This window comes from Notolepis coatsorum (genome assembly GCF_963971535.1).
Source record: "Notolepis coatsorum genome assembly, chromosome: 15".
Classification (NCBI taxonomy): domain Eukaryota; kingdom Metazoa; phylum Chordata; class Actinopteri; order Aulopiformes; family Paralepididae; genus Notolepis; species Notolepis coatsorum.
The window spans coordinates 82,600,875-82,615,048 of NC_140179.1; the positions used below are offsets into that span (position 1 = coordinate 82,600,875).

The 14,174-nt window shown below is 42.5% G+C and overlaps 1 protein-coding gene across 1 annotated transcript in view; it reads left to right on the top strand.

The window, feature by feature from the left end:
• The window catches only part of LOC311242114 (uncharacterized protein), a gene marked incomplete at both ends in the record, with an annotated part of 42,485 nt that overhangs the window by 19,681 nt on the left and 8,630 nt on the right, over positions 1 to 14,174 (top strand). The window contains 5 exons of the mRNA XM_084331070.1: positions 98 to 202; positions 1,189 to 1,281; positions 1,694 to 1,804; positions 10,715 to 10,835; positions 11,349 to 11,453. Coding sequence (XP_084187196.1) covers positions 98 to 202; positions 1,189 to 1,281; positions 1,694 to 1,804; positions 10,715 to 10,835; positions 11,349 to 11,453 — 535 coding nt within the window. The remainder of the gene's footprint in view (positions 1 to 97; positions 203 to 1,188; positions 1,282 to 1,693; positions 1,805 to 10,714; positions 10,836 to 11,348; positions 11,454 to 14,174) is intronic.

Consider the following 14,174-nt stretch of genomic DNA (forward strand, 5'->3'; position numbering starts at 1 on the left):
ACACACCCACACCCACACACACATTGTGATAAGTGTTCAGTGAAGGATAATAACTAGCCAAAAGCGAATGGTTCATCTAATGGTTTGTGTTCCTCAGCTCACCCTGGAGTTGTTGCAGAGAGTGGAGACATTTGACCCTCAGGCCATCCAGGACAACATAAACACTCTCCGTCAGTGGACAACAAACTGCATGCAAGAAGAGGTAGTTTAACATCTGTAGATTACAGCGTCTGTCTGTCTTGCTGCCATTCATTCATACATTCTATATCTGTTGGACAGCCTGTATAAATTGTACTAAATGTAGCAAAATGTAGATATGAAATATCGTACATATTTAACTTTTCCCCACTTTTTTCTATTTTGGAAACAAGAGAATCTTCTGTTGTTTTTTTCATTTACATTTACATTTTGTCATTTAGCTGATGCTTTACTCCAGACTTACAAGTTATGTACACAGGTCAGGTCAGCAGGAAGGGTACAACTCTTTCAGCTGAGTAACGATGTTTATCAAATAGTGTTGAAACTTTGGTGCTACAGTCTTGAGTGCATAGTAGTGAAGACATAATTAGCATAGTAGGTAGTAATATAGACAGGGAAGATTATTTAGTGGCAAAGTGCATGATAGTAATGTTTTTCTGTGTCATCAGGGTGGAGAGGAAGAGGTGGAGGTTTCAATATGAATGTTCTTCTAGGCGGCTGGGATGCGCAGCGGACATTGCGCTCGTCACCAACGCAAGAGACACCGGTATCGAATCCGGCTGTCAGCGTTGCCTCCGGCTTGGGCCGGCCGCCATACTGACTCAATTGGCAGAGTTAGCGGGAGGGAAGTCGATGGGTGGTAGTCTGGTCGTTGTGAACAGCGACTCCTACAGGTCGGTTGGGGCGCCTGCACAGCAAAGTCAGGAAAATGGCGGGGGCAGTGTGAGCCTCCTACACGTTACTCCTCGCCAATGAGAGTCCTCGCTGGCAGGTGAAAAGATGTGACTGGCTGCCTCCACATGTATCGGAGGGGACATGTAATGGGCTTCTATCCTCCCTACAACCGGGCAGTGGGGGGCACATGCGAGCAACGATCAAGACAGGGGAGGGGAGAATTGGCACGGCTAAATTGGGATGGGAGAAAAATAGAAAAAGGAGGAGAAAAAGTGGATAAAAAAAAATATGAATGTTCTTCTGTGTCGTTACTAGGGTGGAGAGGATGTTGAAGTTTCTAAGATGAAGTTTCTGGATTTGGTCCAAACACTGCTTTCTGACTCGTCTGAGAGGAAGCACTTTTTTGAGGTAAGATTTACTCCAAAGTATTCCCACTATCCACGATTGTATATTCTGGGTCAAATGGTAAATGGTGCATTTATATAGCGCTTTAAAAATTTTTTTTACTCACATTCACCCATTCACTCACACATTCACACACCGATGACAGAGGCAACCATGCAAGGTGCCAACCTGCTCATCAGGACCAGTTAAGGGTTAAGTGTCCTGCTCAAGGACACTTTGACACGCTGCCTGGGAGGAGCGGGAATCGAACAGGGAATCTTCTGACTACCAGACGGCCGCTCTACCTCCTGAGCCACTGTTGCCCCAGAAGAAGACAAACTATATTATCATAATAATAATAATAATAATAAGTACAGTAATCATTATTATTGTTAATAATAATATACAGTATATGTTTTGTTTTTTTTCTATGAAGGATGTGTTCCCAGTCCAGTATGGTGCCTGTTTTGACACAACATTACAAATCCTCGTGTGGGAGTTCCTCTCCAGACTGGAGGAGTTCCTTCCAGTGCCAAGTTTTTCACAGGTAAGGTTCTACAGGAACCAAATGTAACGGAGGTCCAAATGTAACGGAGGTCCGTGAGTATATCCACAGTCACGATGGACTTCAAGTGTTGTGAAGTGACTGTGGCACGTAGCGGTACTGCAAGTAAACTCACTCCCCCTTAATAGGGACCAGCCACGAGTTAACTCGTGTTTCGGTGCCATGCGTTGTGGACCAGAGCCACGAGTTAACTCGTGGCAAGTTGTTATTGTTTTATTCCATATTAATAACGCTATTAACGTCCCCGATCGACTTGCAGGACCTACCCGCATATTTGATTTTCGAAACATGCAATACCGGCCAGATCCGCTTAGGGGAGCCATCGCTCCACTGCAGTATTATTGAGGGCGATTGAAAAAAAAAAATTTTTACTGTCTGTGGGCGTTTCATATGAGCCTCGATCCCAGCCGAACATTCTCCATCTTTGATCCCGTTACCGAACGCAGATTTCAGCCTGGAATAATGGGATTTATGATCAACCAATGGACATATCGATCTACCAGATTCTGATGACTAATGACGAAATGCTGCCGGCGATCACATGGGCTGACGGTAGGATACTATTCCCCCAAATTACAGCTGGATTGGACATTGTTTTAAAACGCAACGTGATCGATCAGTGAAAATAGCTACTTGAACGCACACTGTATTGCTAATCAATAATAGTAATCGGCGTCCCCCGCCGCCCCCATTTCATCCATAGATGCTCTGTAATAGTCCGGATGCTACGCAGTTTGTTTTATTTCATTCGTATATATACAGCAGAAATGGCGTTTGATATAACGTGACTAGCCTTTAGCCTATTATCTAGCTCCCCAGAAAAAAGACTAGGCGAAAACTGCGATAAACCTTATATTCACGGCACTATAAAATGACAAGTGGATTTTTATTTTCTTTAAGCCATTATTAAAGCACGGTTTATGCACTCAAGTGACAATGAGAATGGACAGATAGCAATACTATAAAGTATATATATAGCTGTTAGAAAGTACATCGGTTTGTTGACAAAGCGTTGTCCTCCAGCCATATATTACACTGCAAGCCGTGGTCGTCAATGTGTTAAAAGCCATACAGACACATTACCAAGAAGTGAATTCACCTCTTGGTATAGTGGTCTGTAGGGGTGGAACGGTACGTATTCGAACCGTTCGGGGCGTGTGTGTATTGTTCGGTCCACGAGATGAGCAAAAAAAAAATCTTTATTTGGCACGGAGCCGGGAGAGGCGACGCGCTGGCTGCTCAGCTGGCAGCAACAGCAGGTGCTAGTGTGGAAATTGCAAGCGCAATATATTATAAATCAATCTTCATTACGACTTTAAAAACATAGCCATTAACATTACATAGGCCTACACACATCATACCATAACGTTAGCACTTAGCACGGTTTGTACAACGCACTTTAACTATGGTAGCCCGCCAGCCCTAATACAGCTGAATGAAATGTTACCGTAGCTACTAGCTACTAGCTAGCAGAGGAGAAAAAATGGAATCTGAGAGGCGGGGTGTTGAAAGACAATGATAGGCGTTTATTCAACATCCAAGAGGGCTAACATACAACTGTGTTTACTAACTCCAACCGGGACTATTGCCGCTTTTCCACTGCATGTTATCAACTTGATTCAACTCCGGTAATGTTAGAGTCGAGAAGGTCCGTGAAGCTAAAATGTCCGTGCGGTCCCCCAACCCATAGATAGTTCCAACTCACCGAATTACGTTAATCCACCACAGTTGCACTCAATATTTAAATAATGTTAGTCTAAATATATGTAGACAGATAATGTACATATTTTTTAAATAGAATGAACAGACCAGTGTTGTTTTGAAACAGTACAGTGTGTGTGTGTTAGTTTATTTATTTATTTTAAATAACTGACACTTTTCCTTTTGATAAGAAATCCAGCCATATTCCTTTCATTGTATTTCAAATACTGCACTTTAATTTCAAGCGGAAAACTAATCTTTCCATTAACACTTTGATCGCCATGGGTTAATTTCATAATTTACCATCCCTCGCCATCTCTATTTGTCTATGGAGAAGTTCCTATAACTTTTTTAATTCTATTGCTAAATTGCCATTATTATGGCCCATTCAATGTCCTATATGTACTGTTCAGGGTGTAGCAACGTTAAACTTTTTCATTCACATATTCATACTAAAATATGGTCTAAAGTATAAATAAGTATGTTTTTATCGTTTTCTGCAGCTTTCTTCAGAACGTGATTTATAGCCCTAAATGCATTATATTGATGATCAAATACAGTTTGGTAGGAATCTGTGCGAGATAAAAAATTTCAACTGGACGTGGTTCTAGAAGTTACTACATATCATCTGATGATGACCGGATGGGCGGGGGATTGTTTATAATTCCGTGGGCAGCGTTAGATGATTCATCCAGAGTGGGTCATATGTTCATCATAGCAGTTTATATGGAACACATTAGAATATAACGCTGAATCTTACCGTGGCTTCCTCGCGCCGCTGGCAGATGAGCGTGGAACAGAATTTTTTCTATTATGGGATGGAGAAATGCCCGATCCATTTCCAGGTTGTATAATAGTATATACGTCCAAATCATGTTGTTTTTTCGAGTTATTTGCACCGATCGATGTTCACTGTATCAAGACAGAGTAGGCCTGCCACGATAACACATTTTGCTGGGCGATTAATTGCCCCCGAAAATATCGCGATAAGCGATATTATTGCGACCGGTTAGAGAATTTTTTTTGAGACATTTATTTCCCAAAACTTTTATTTTGAAGCCCACCGCTCCGTCTTTTCCGGTGTTTTAGACTTTTATTTTGAAGCCCACCGACCGGACCGGAAGTATTGTTGTGATTATCCTAAGCAGAACCTATGAGCCTACAACTTGTCTCGTCCGGTTATGTTTTTGAGCTAATGATAAAACAAATTGTTGGTGAACAACTAACTTTAGATGCAGCTACTACAGGCAATCAACGATGAGGAGGAAGCGTCAAAGCAGTATATAATAGAATAGCTGTGGTGCGTAAGCACTGCAGCACGACTCGAAACTACCGGAGTGTTATAATAAATTAATTCATGTTTAACTTGTCCCTGTGTCCAGTCCTTTGACTAGCCCCACCCGTTCATTGTAAACAATGATGCATGTAATTGTATTAACGTTATTCTGTGTTGTACTTGTAGCTATGCTATACGTTGTATTTCGTTTGTTAGCTATTTAGCTAATGTTGTTAGCATGGAATGAGAATCAAAGCTCTATCTTTCATCTTTATTTAGCAGTCCAGTTTCTCCGGGCAGTAGCGAGTAACTACTTGGGTCTAAAAATAGCTAACGTTACACTACAAATAATGCTACTTGGTTAAAAGGAACAACACTATTGAGAAATGTAGTTAAGCTATATGTGGCGTTGCCCCACGGAGCTCCCGTGCTGTACTCTAGTAACGTCAGCGGCCCGCCTCCCAACACGGACAGTGACTGACAAGGGGCACTGGTTCCGCCTCATTAAAACAAACGCGCAAATAGCAATTAATCGCGCCCATCAAAATCATTGCATTCATTTTAATTATCGCAGCAATTAATCGATTTATTGCTTATCGCGGCAGGCCTAAGACAGAGTCTCTCTAACGATAGCGAGTGCCCGGACCACATATGGACTGCTGCCGATCGGCCACCAGATGGCGCTTTTGAACCGCTAGAGAGTTGAGTGGAGCTTTGCAGTGTGTCTCAGGGCTCCGGAGGGGAAATATGATTTCGATCACAGATTTTTGAAATATTGACATCAAAGACGAGTTACGGCGTCTTCGGCAGAATGAGCATGGCTAGGAATGACGTCTTAACTCGCGTTATATTCTAATTCTGCCCACGGAATTATAAACGATCCCCCGCCCATCCGGTCATTATCAGATGATACGTAGAAACTTCTAGAAGCACATCCAGTTGAAATTTTTTATCTCGCACAGATTCCTACCAAACTGTATTTGATCATCAATATAATGCATTTAGGGCTATAAATCACGTTCTGAAGAAAGCTGCAGAAAACGATAAAAACATACTTATACTTTAGACCATATTTTAGTATGAATATGTGAATGAAAACGTTTAACGTTGCTACACCCTGAACAATACATATAGGACATTGAATGGGCCATAATAATGGCAATTTAGCAATAGAATTTCTGTATGTCTATGGAGAAGGGGAACTTCTCCATAGACAAATAGAGCTGGCAAGGCATGGTAAATTATGAATTTAACCCATGGCAATTAACACTTTAAGTGCCGAAAACGTGTTTAGGCGTCTTTCCTAGCCATGCTAAAGTTGCCGAGGACGCCCTAACTCGTCTTTAATATCAATATTTCAAAAATCTGTGATCGAAATCATATTTTTCCTCCGCAGCCCTGAGACACAGTGCTGGCCTCCTCTCAACCCTCTAGCGGTTCAAGAGCGCCATCTGGTGGCCGATCGGCAGAAGCGCCAAACAGGAAGTCATGTGGATGAAGTGCTGATCACCCATATTACTTCCGGCCACTCTCTATAGCTCCCGCGACTCCATCTTGAAACACTTGATAATAGATTGCTCGCCCTAACTCAATAAGTAAGGGATAATGTATAGCTACGAGGTCATTGTCGCAAAATAATTGACCGACACAGAGTTTAAAATACCGAGGCGCCTCGCCGAGGTGTTTTAAACGTCAGTGAAGGTCAATTATTTTGCGACAATGATCGAGTATAGCTATACATTATCCCGCTTATTACATGGCTAACTTACTAACAATATACCTAATTCATTTTACATCGACTCGCAACACTGGTTCTGGGCTTCTGGCTCCGCTCGTCGCTCCGCCCCCTGTCATCGCCGGCAGCGGCAGCACTGATGTCAGTGGGCTTGATTGCGAACAGCTGCGCACAGCGGTCATTATTGTGGGCTTGATTGCGAACAGCTGCGCACAGCGGTCATTATTGTGTGATAATTGACCGCTGCTAGGGGTAACGGAGCGCTATTGACCAATCACAAGCAAGCATTTCGGCGAATGTGAAAACGCCATGTAATAAACAACGTTATTTGGACTTATATACTATTATACAACCTGGAAATGGACCGGGTATTTCGACATCCCATAATGGAAAACTGTCTACCCCACGCTGATCGCCCAACGGCCCGCGGAGACTGGGGTGAGTTTTAGCGTGTAGTATTACCGTGTTCGACACTAACTGCTATGATGAACATTTGACCCACATTAGATGAATGGTATAACGTTGCCCACGGAATTATAAACGATCCCCCGCCCATCCGGTCATCATCAGATACGTAGAAACTTCTAGAAGCACGTCCATTTGAAATTTTTCATCTGGCACCGATCGCTACCAAACTGTATTTGATCATCAATATAATGCATTTGGGGCTATAAATCACGTTCTGGAGAAAGCTGCAGAAAGAGATGAAAACATACTTATACTTTAGATCATATTTTAGTATGAATATGTGAATGAAAAAGTTTAACGTTCATACACCCTGAACAATACATATAGGACATTGAATGGGCCCTAATAATGGCAATCTAGCAATATAATTTAAAAAGTTATAGCCCTGCAAAGAAGGGGAACTTCTCCATAGACAAATAGAGCTGGCAAGGGATGGTATATCATGAATTTAACCTTCGGCAGTTAAAGTGTTAAAGTGTTAAAAAATAAATAAAAAAACAACGTATATCGAACCGAACCGAAAACCGTTAGCCTAAAACCGTGATACAAACCGAACCGTCGATTTTGTGAACCGTTCCACCCCTAGTGGTCTGCGATGTCGCCCGCAGCGCGGGAGACCGGGGTTCCACTCCTACTCAGGGCATGTCAAATAAGACCGGTTTCACAAAGACCAGACATTTCACAGGTAACGAACCAAAGGAACTGAGGTCACTCAATTCCTGTGAGCTGTGTTTAAAATACATCAGAATTGTGCAGTTGAAAGATGAGTGGAACCACAACACTAGTTGAAAATATACATATCACAAGTCGCAAGTTGTGTATAGAACAATGTCATAATAAAAATGTCTTACTGATTGCACATTGTAGGGCTGGAAGGTAGACCCGGTGTTTCCCCTACCATTGCCCCCCCCCCAACGGGACACCACGCCATAAATATTTTATTTATGTTATTTTCCTAATTTATGTGCACTTGTTTAATTTCATCTCAGTGTGAAAATGAAGAGTCTCTACTGCGTCTTCTGTAATTTACGGTCATGCTAGTTTCTCTCCTCTCCACTCTTTTTCCTCTAATAACATCAGCTTTGTGGCCGTTCCAGGATTATATTAATAACATCAGCACAGTTTTTCGGCTGTCCCAGGATTATTAACACATTGGTCGCCAAGAACGAGTTACGCCGTTTTTGCCCGCCATGCGCTGAACGCCAATAACGGCGTAAATCGTTTTTGGGATCAATATTTCATTTTTTCGCCATGGCATTAATAATTCATCCAGCCAACCTCCGGACTGCAGCGGGACCATGTATGAGATTGCAACGCCTCAATACCGCCGCCTGGTGGGTGGTCGGGCGAGTTACACTCTCGCCAAAACCGGAAGTGGCGCTGGTGCATCGAGGAAATCCCTCCGGCAGTAATATCTTGTTATGTGGATCCAGACAAACACTATAGTGCATTTGGATCGCTTTCTAAACTTAATAATCGATATGATTTCGGCGTTTATTGTGCCATACACACCGGAAATGGATCTAGGAAATCGGTTTCCTCCAGTCTCATCGGCGAACGGTAAGAGGACAGTAACGTTATTTTCAGCCCGGTTGTTTATTCATTTCACTGCAAACCATCTGATCAATATATCAACCCATACTAAATAAAGCCGTTACTGACGATCAAGGAATTATAAACGACCCCCCCCCCTTTCCTTCACGCATGATGAAGCATAATGTATACCGATCATATACATTTGAATTTTTTAATATAGCGTGTATAGGAAAGAAACGCCAATCGATAATCTATGATATAGGGCCTATAACTCTCGTTTTTGGAATTACTGCAGAAAAGCTTAAAAACATATATATATTTTTTTTTTGTATTTTATTTTTTTATTATTTTTTAAACAAACATATAAACAAACATGACAACACACGATAAGATATACAAGCATTAATTGTCAGGGCACATCCAATGAGATCACATTTTAGTTAGTTAAAAACATACTTATATTCTAGACGGTATTAACACAACAATGTATGAATGAAAAAATATAACGTTCCCACATCCTGAACGATAGATAATCGATGTTGAATGGGCCATAGTAATGTCAATATAGCAATACAATTTAAAAAGTTATAGCCCTGCAAAGAAGGTAAACATCTCCATAGGCTTTCAACGGTGGTAGACTGTGTACAATGATGGGCACAACCCCCGGCGCCCAATGTGTTAATAACATCAGTGCAGCCTTTCGGCCATCCTAGGATTATATTACTACGCTAAGCTACAGTTAGCTATGCTAAATTACATGTGCTCCGTTCTCCAGTAACACCATACCGGTTAGAATCAAGAGGTTTATTTGTCACATACATACCAGGGCGTACAGTGAAATGCGGGTGGTCATGCCTGCATTGATTGTGCAAAATACAATAATAATATAGAATAAAATAGGCATAGAAAAAATGAAATGGTGAATAAAATAGATAAGACACAATATATGCATGGTGAAAAAAAAAAAGACATGCTAGGTTCCTGAGAAACTGGTTCTTATATACACTACTATGCAATATACAATTTACAATGTTAACTCTTAATGTATCTAACCTATACAGTACCTCCTTCTTTTAAAGTGTTTCTAAAGACTTAAAGTGACATTTTGTTTAAAGTGATTATTTTAGCGGTTGCCGCATGAGTGGTGTGTGTGTGTGTCTGTCTGTGTGTGCTCATGTGTATTTGTGAGTGGAGAGTTCAGTGTTCAGTGTTCTGATGGCCTGGGGGAAGAAGCTGAGTCGGAGTCTCTCTGTTCTCGTTGCGTGTGTACGTAGGCGCTTGCCTGACCGCAGCAGCTTAAACAGGCTGTTGTTGGGGTGGTGAGGGTCTTTCATTATTCTGCAGGCTCTGGATTTGCACCTCCTGTTATATAAGTCCTGCAGGGGTGGTGCAATACCCGTAGTATGCTCAGCTGAGCGCACCACTCTCTGAAGTGCCTTCCTGTCCTGTGCCGTGCTGTTTCCAAACCAGGCAGTGACGTTTCCAGTCAGAATGCTCTCTACAGCCCCGGAGTAGAAGGAGTGGAGTATCTTCCCCGATACTCTGAACTTCCTTAGCTGTCTCAGGCTACGCTAAGCTACAGTTAGCTGCGCTAAGTTACATGTACTCAGTTCTCCAGTAACACCATACAGGTTAGCTACGCTAGGCTATGGTTAGCTATGCGAAGCTACCGGTTACATGTTGCTCCATTGGTTGCTTCGCTCTCTGTCAGGCCCTGTTTAACAGTCCCACACCAAGAGACGCCAACCACCAAGAGAAGTGTTGCTTCTTTCCTCCATCCGACACCAAGAGACATGTTGCTCCGTTCACAGTCCGACACCAAGAGACGCCATTCCCACCAAGAGACCACGCTCTCAAGTGTACCACTCTCTTATACCCTTAGCCCCTGCCCCTCACCCATGGACCCGCCAACCCCAGGGCACCTTGGACTTGACCACAAGCAGCCCCAAGCTTAGTGGGCCATGAGTGATTGACAGTTAAACACCCCCACTCAGTGAACAGTTGGTCCCAACCAGGGTCGCTACAATATTAATAACATCAGCACAGTTTTTCGGCCGTCTCAGGATTATATTAATAACATCAGCGCAGTTTTTTGGCCAGGATTATATTAATAACATCAGCGCAGCCTTTCGGCCATCCCAGAATTATATTAATAACATCATTCCATCTTTTTCAGATAGTGTCCAGTTCATCCCCCGTTCTTCTCGACTCCGATGAAGTTGAGCAATGTTTCTCAGACCCTGAAGATCTGAAGATGATTTTGCAGGATCATAGACGACATAAAAAGCTGAAAAAAAGTAAGAACCTTTTCCCTGTTTAATAAAAAAATAACTCTTACCTGGAGGAAATTAACACATGCAGCTAAAAACTTCATGTTGATGTATAGGTTGCAGGGTTGGCAGAAATCCAGCCTCACCAGGCTTTTGTCTCACTGGCTCCTGCACCTCTTGCTTCCTCCTCTGTGTGAGAGTGATACTGTAGCCAGGAATGGTCAGCTCTCAGCCCACTCACTGCTTGCTGACTCTGGGGGCAACTACAGAATATAGTGATCACTTTTCATTAATGTGTAGTCAATTCAATGACTATCCATATATCACTATAGGATATAACATTGTTTCATATTGTGACAATATGAATAGCAGCTGGTAAAACGTTGGCGATTTATGGAATGACCATTGTTATGTGTCCAATATCCAAAATAAAAATTAACTGAACTGAACTGAACTGTCTTTCATTCAGAAGCAACACCAGTACTATTAGTTCTCTTAAACAGAATTGTGTTACTAACACCACAGCTTTCTCTTCAACAGATCAGTTCTCCTTCCAGTCAGACACCATCCTGTCAACACTTGCATCTAAACTGACTTCAGATATGTGTAAAGATCAAGATGAACACACTATGGAGAATACAACAGGTATGAAGGATAGAGTTGGACAATAAGCCAATATTCTATGTAATTGTATTTCCATGGGATTATATAGAGATGAATATATATATATATATTTTTGTATGTGTTGTGATAATGTGATACACAAGTGTGTTGTTTAAATGAATGACAACATCAAATATGAATTTATCACCTAATTATTTGGGGGAATATTATTTGAAAAGGACCATATTACAATGCAGTTCTGTTCCATGGATCATTTAACATGTGTGATGCATTGATGTAGTATTGCATTGAACAATACTGATGCAGGCTAACATAGGATTACTCTAGGAGAATTTCCCCAATATAATAATAATAATAATAATAATAATAATAATAATAATAATAATAATAATAATAATAATAATAATAATAATAATAATAATAATAATAATAATAATAATATAATACTAAACCTCAACAATAATAATATAATACTAAACCCCAATAATAATAATAATAATAATTAATAATAATATAATACTAAACCCCAATTATTATAATAATAATAATCACAGCTCCAAAAGGCAATCAAGGCTGCAAAGAGACAATACAGGGACAAGGTAGAGTCAAACTACCATGGCTCTAACACTAGAAACATGTGGTCTGGACTAAAAACAACCACAGACTATAAATGAAAAAAATAACAGTTCCGTCAAGGTGTCTGCTTCCCTCCCAGAGGAGCTTAACACCTTCTATGCACGGTCTGAGGACAACACCCCTGCTGTGGATATCACACCAGACCAGGACTAGCTAGGGCACAGGTGTGTAAAACCTTTAAAAGGTCCTGGCCCGGATGGTATCCCTGGCAGAGTACTCCGGACATGTGCAGACGAGCAGGCAGATGTCTTCACGGACATCTTCAACACATCCCTGCTACTGTCCATAGTCCCCACATATTTCAAGAAGACCACCATTGTCCCTGTCCCCAAGAAAGCAAAAGCCCTCTGCCTGAATGACTACCGCCCTGTAGCTCTCACTTCCACTCTCATGAAGTGCTTTGAGCGGATGGTCAAAACCCATATCACCTCCTCACTACGGGACACATTGGACCCACTACAGTTCGCCTACAGACCAAACAGGTCTACAGACGACACCATCGCCCTCACCCTCCACACCGCCCTCTCCCACCTGGACCAGAGGGACTGTGTGGCCACACAGAGCTCCAACACCATCATCAAGTTTGCTGACGACACGACGACACAGCATCAAGTTTGCTGGCCTGATCACCGGCAATGACAAGTTGAAGTACAGAGAGGAAGTGAGTGCACTGGCAGCATGGTGCCAGGATAACAACCTCCACCTCAACGTCAGCAAAACGAGGGAGCTCATCGCGGACTACAGGAAGTCCCAGGGGGGAGAGCACAGCCCCATTCATCGGCGGGACAGCGGTGGAGAGAGTCAGCAGCTTCAGGTTCCTCTGGGTCAACATCAGCGAGGACCTGTCCTGGTCTCATCACACCGGCATCATTGTCAAGACAGCGAGACAACGGCTCTTCTTCCTCCGTAGGCTGAGGAGATTCGGCATGGACTCCAGGATACTGTGCAACTTTTACCGGTGCACCATAGAGTATCCTGACTAGCTGCATCACTGCTTGGTATGGCAACTACTCAGCCACCGACCGCAAGGCTTTGCAAAGGGTGGTGAAGTCAGCACAACACATCACAAGGACTGAGCTGCCAGCCATGGACGACCCTTACACACAGAGGTGCAGAAGGAAAACCCGGAACATTCTCAGAGACCACAGTCACCCCAGTCACAAACGTTTCACTCTGCTACCGGCAAATGGTACCGGAGCATCTGCACAAGAACCAGCAGGTTCAGGGACAGCTTTTTCCCACAAGACTCCTGAACAAGGACAAGAACAGGAGATAGCCCTATTAAAAAAACTCTTGAACACACATACACACACGCATATAAGACACATGCACCCTGCACCTTAACTCTTGAGTGCCACGCCTTTTCCCCATCTGTACCGCCTGGCACCAGCGTTATTGACCATTTTAGCGATGTTTGCAGACCCATCATGTCTTCTGTATTATAGCTATGGAGACAATAGTATGGCTCATTTGACAGGCATTGTTCACAGTCCATTACTGACTAATCAGTTCATTTCTACACAATGTAGTTTGTGTGACTATTACATGCTAAACATCGCTCGTTTCCAAAATAATCCAGTCTTTTTTCATAGATAGTGAGATATGACGCGTTATATGCAATAAGCCCAAATCGTTGTGGTTGATCGCCTGAAACCCCAATTACTCCCAAATCAAAGGTATATACCATGTACACATGTGTCTTCACAAAATCATCAAGGAGGGGGGGGGGGGGGGGTCGTTCTAACTAGAAACTGTGATCGTGTTTGTCGAGCATGTTTTACGTCCAGTAAAACACGACACTGATCGTTACAAAAACATGTTTCAGGTTCGGTAAAATAGACATAGAATATACCTTACCTTAGCCAGAAGGTATTCCAAAAAGAATAATTCCCAGTGATTGCATCGCCATCGCGATTACCCGTGTATATGTCTATACTTGTGTATACGGGAAATAGGCTTCAGGCAAAAAAATCTCGAGGCGATCACTCTGTCGCTCCGTCTCCGAGGAGGAGGGGCCCTTGCAAAAAAAAAAAAAAAAGAGAATAGGTGTATCCACACCAAGCCATTCCAGTTCAGAAGGTAGGCGATACTGCCACCTGGTGAGAT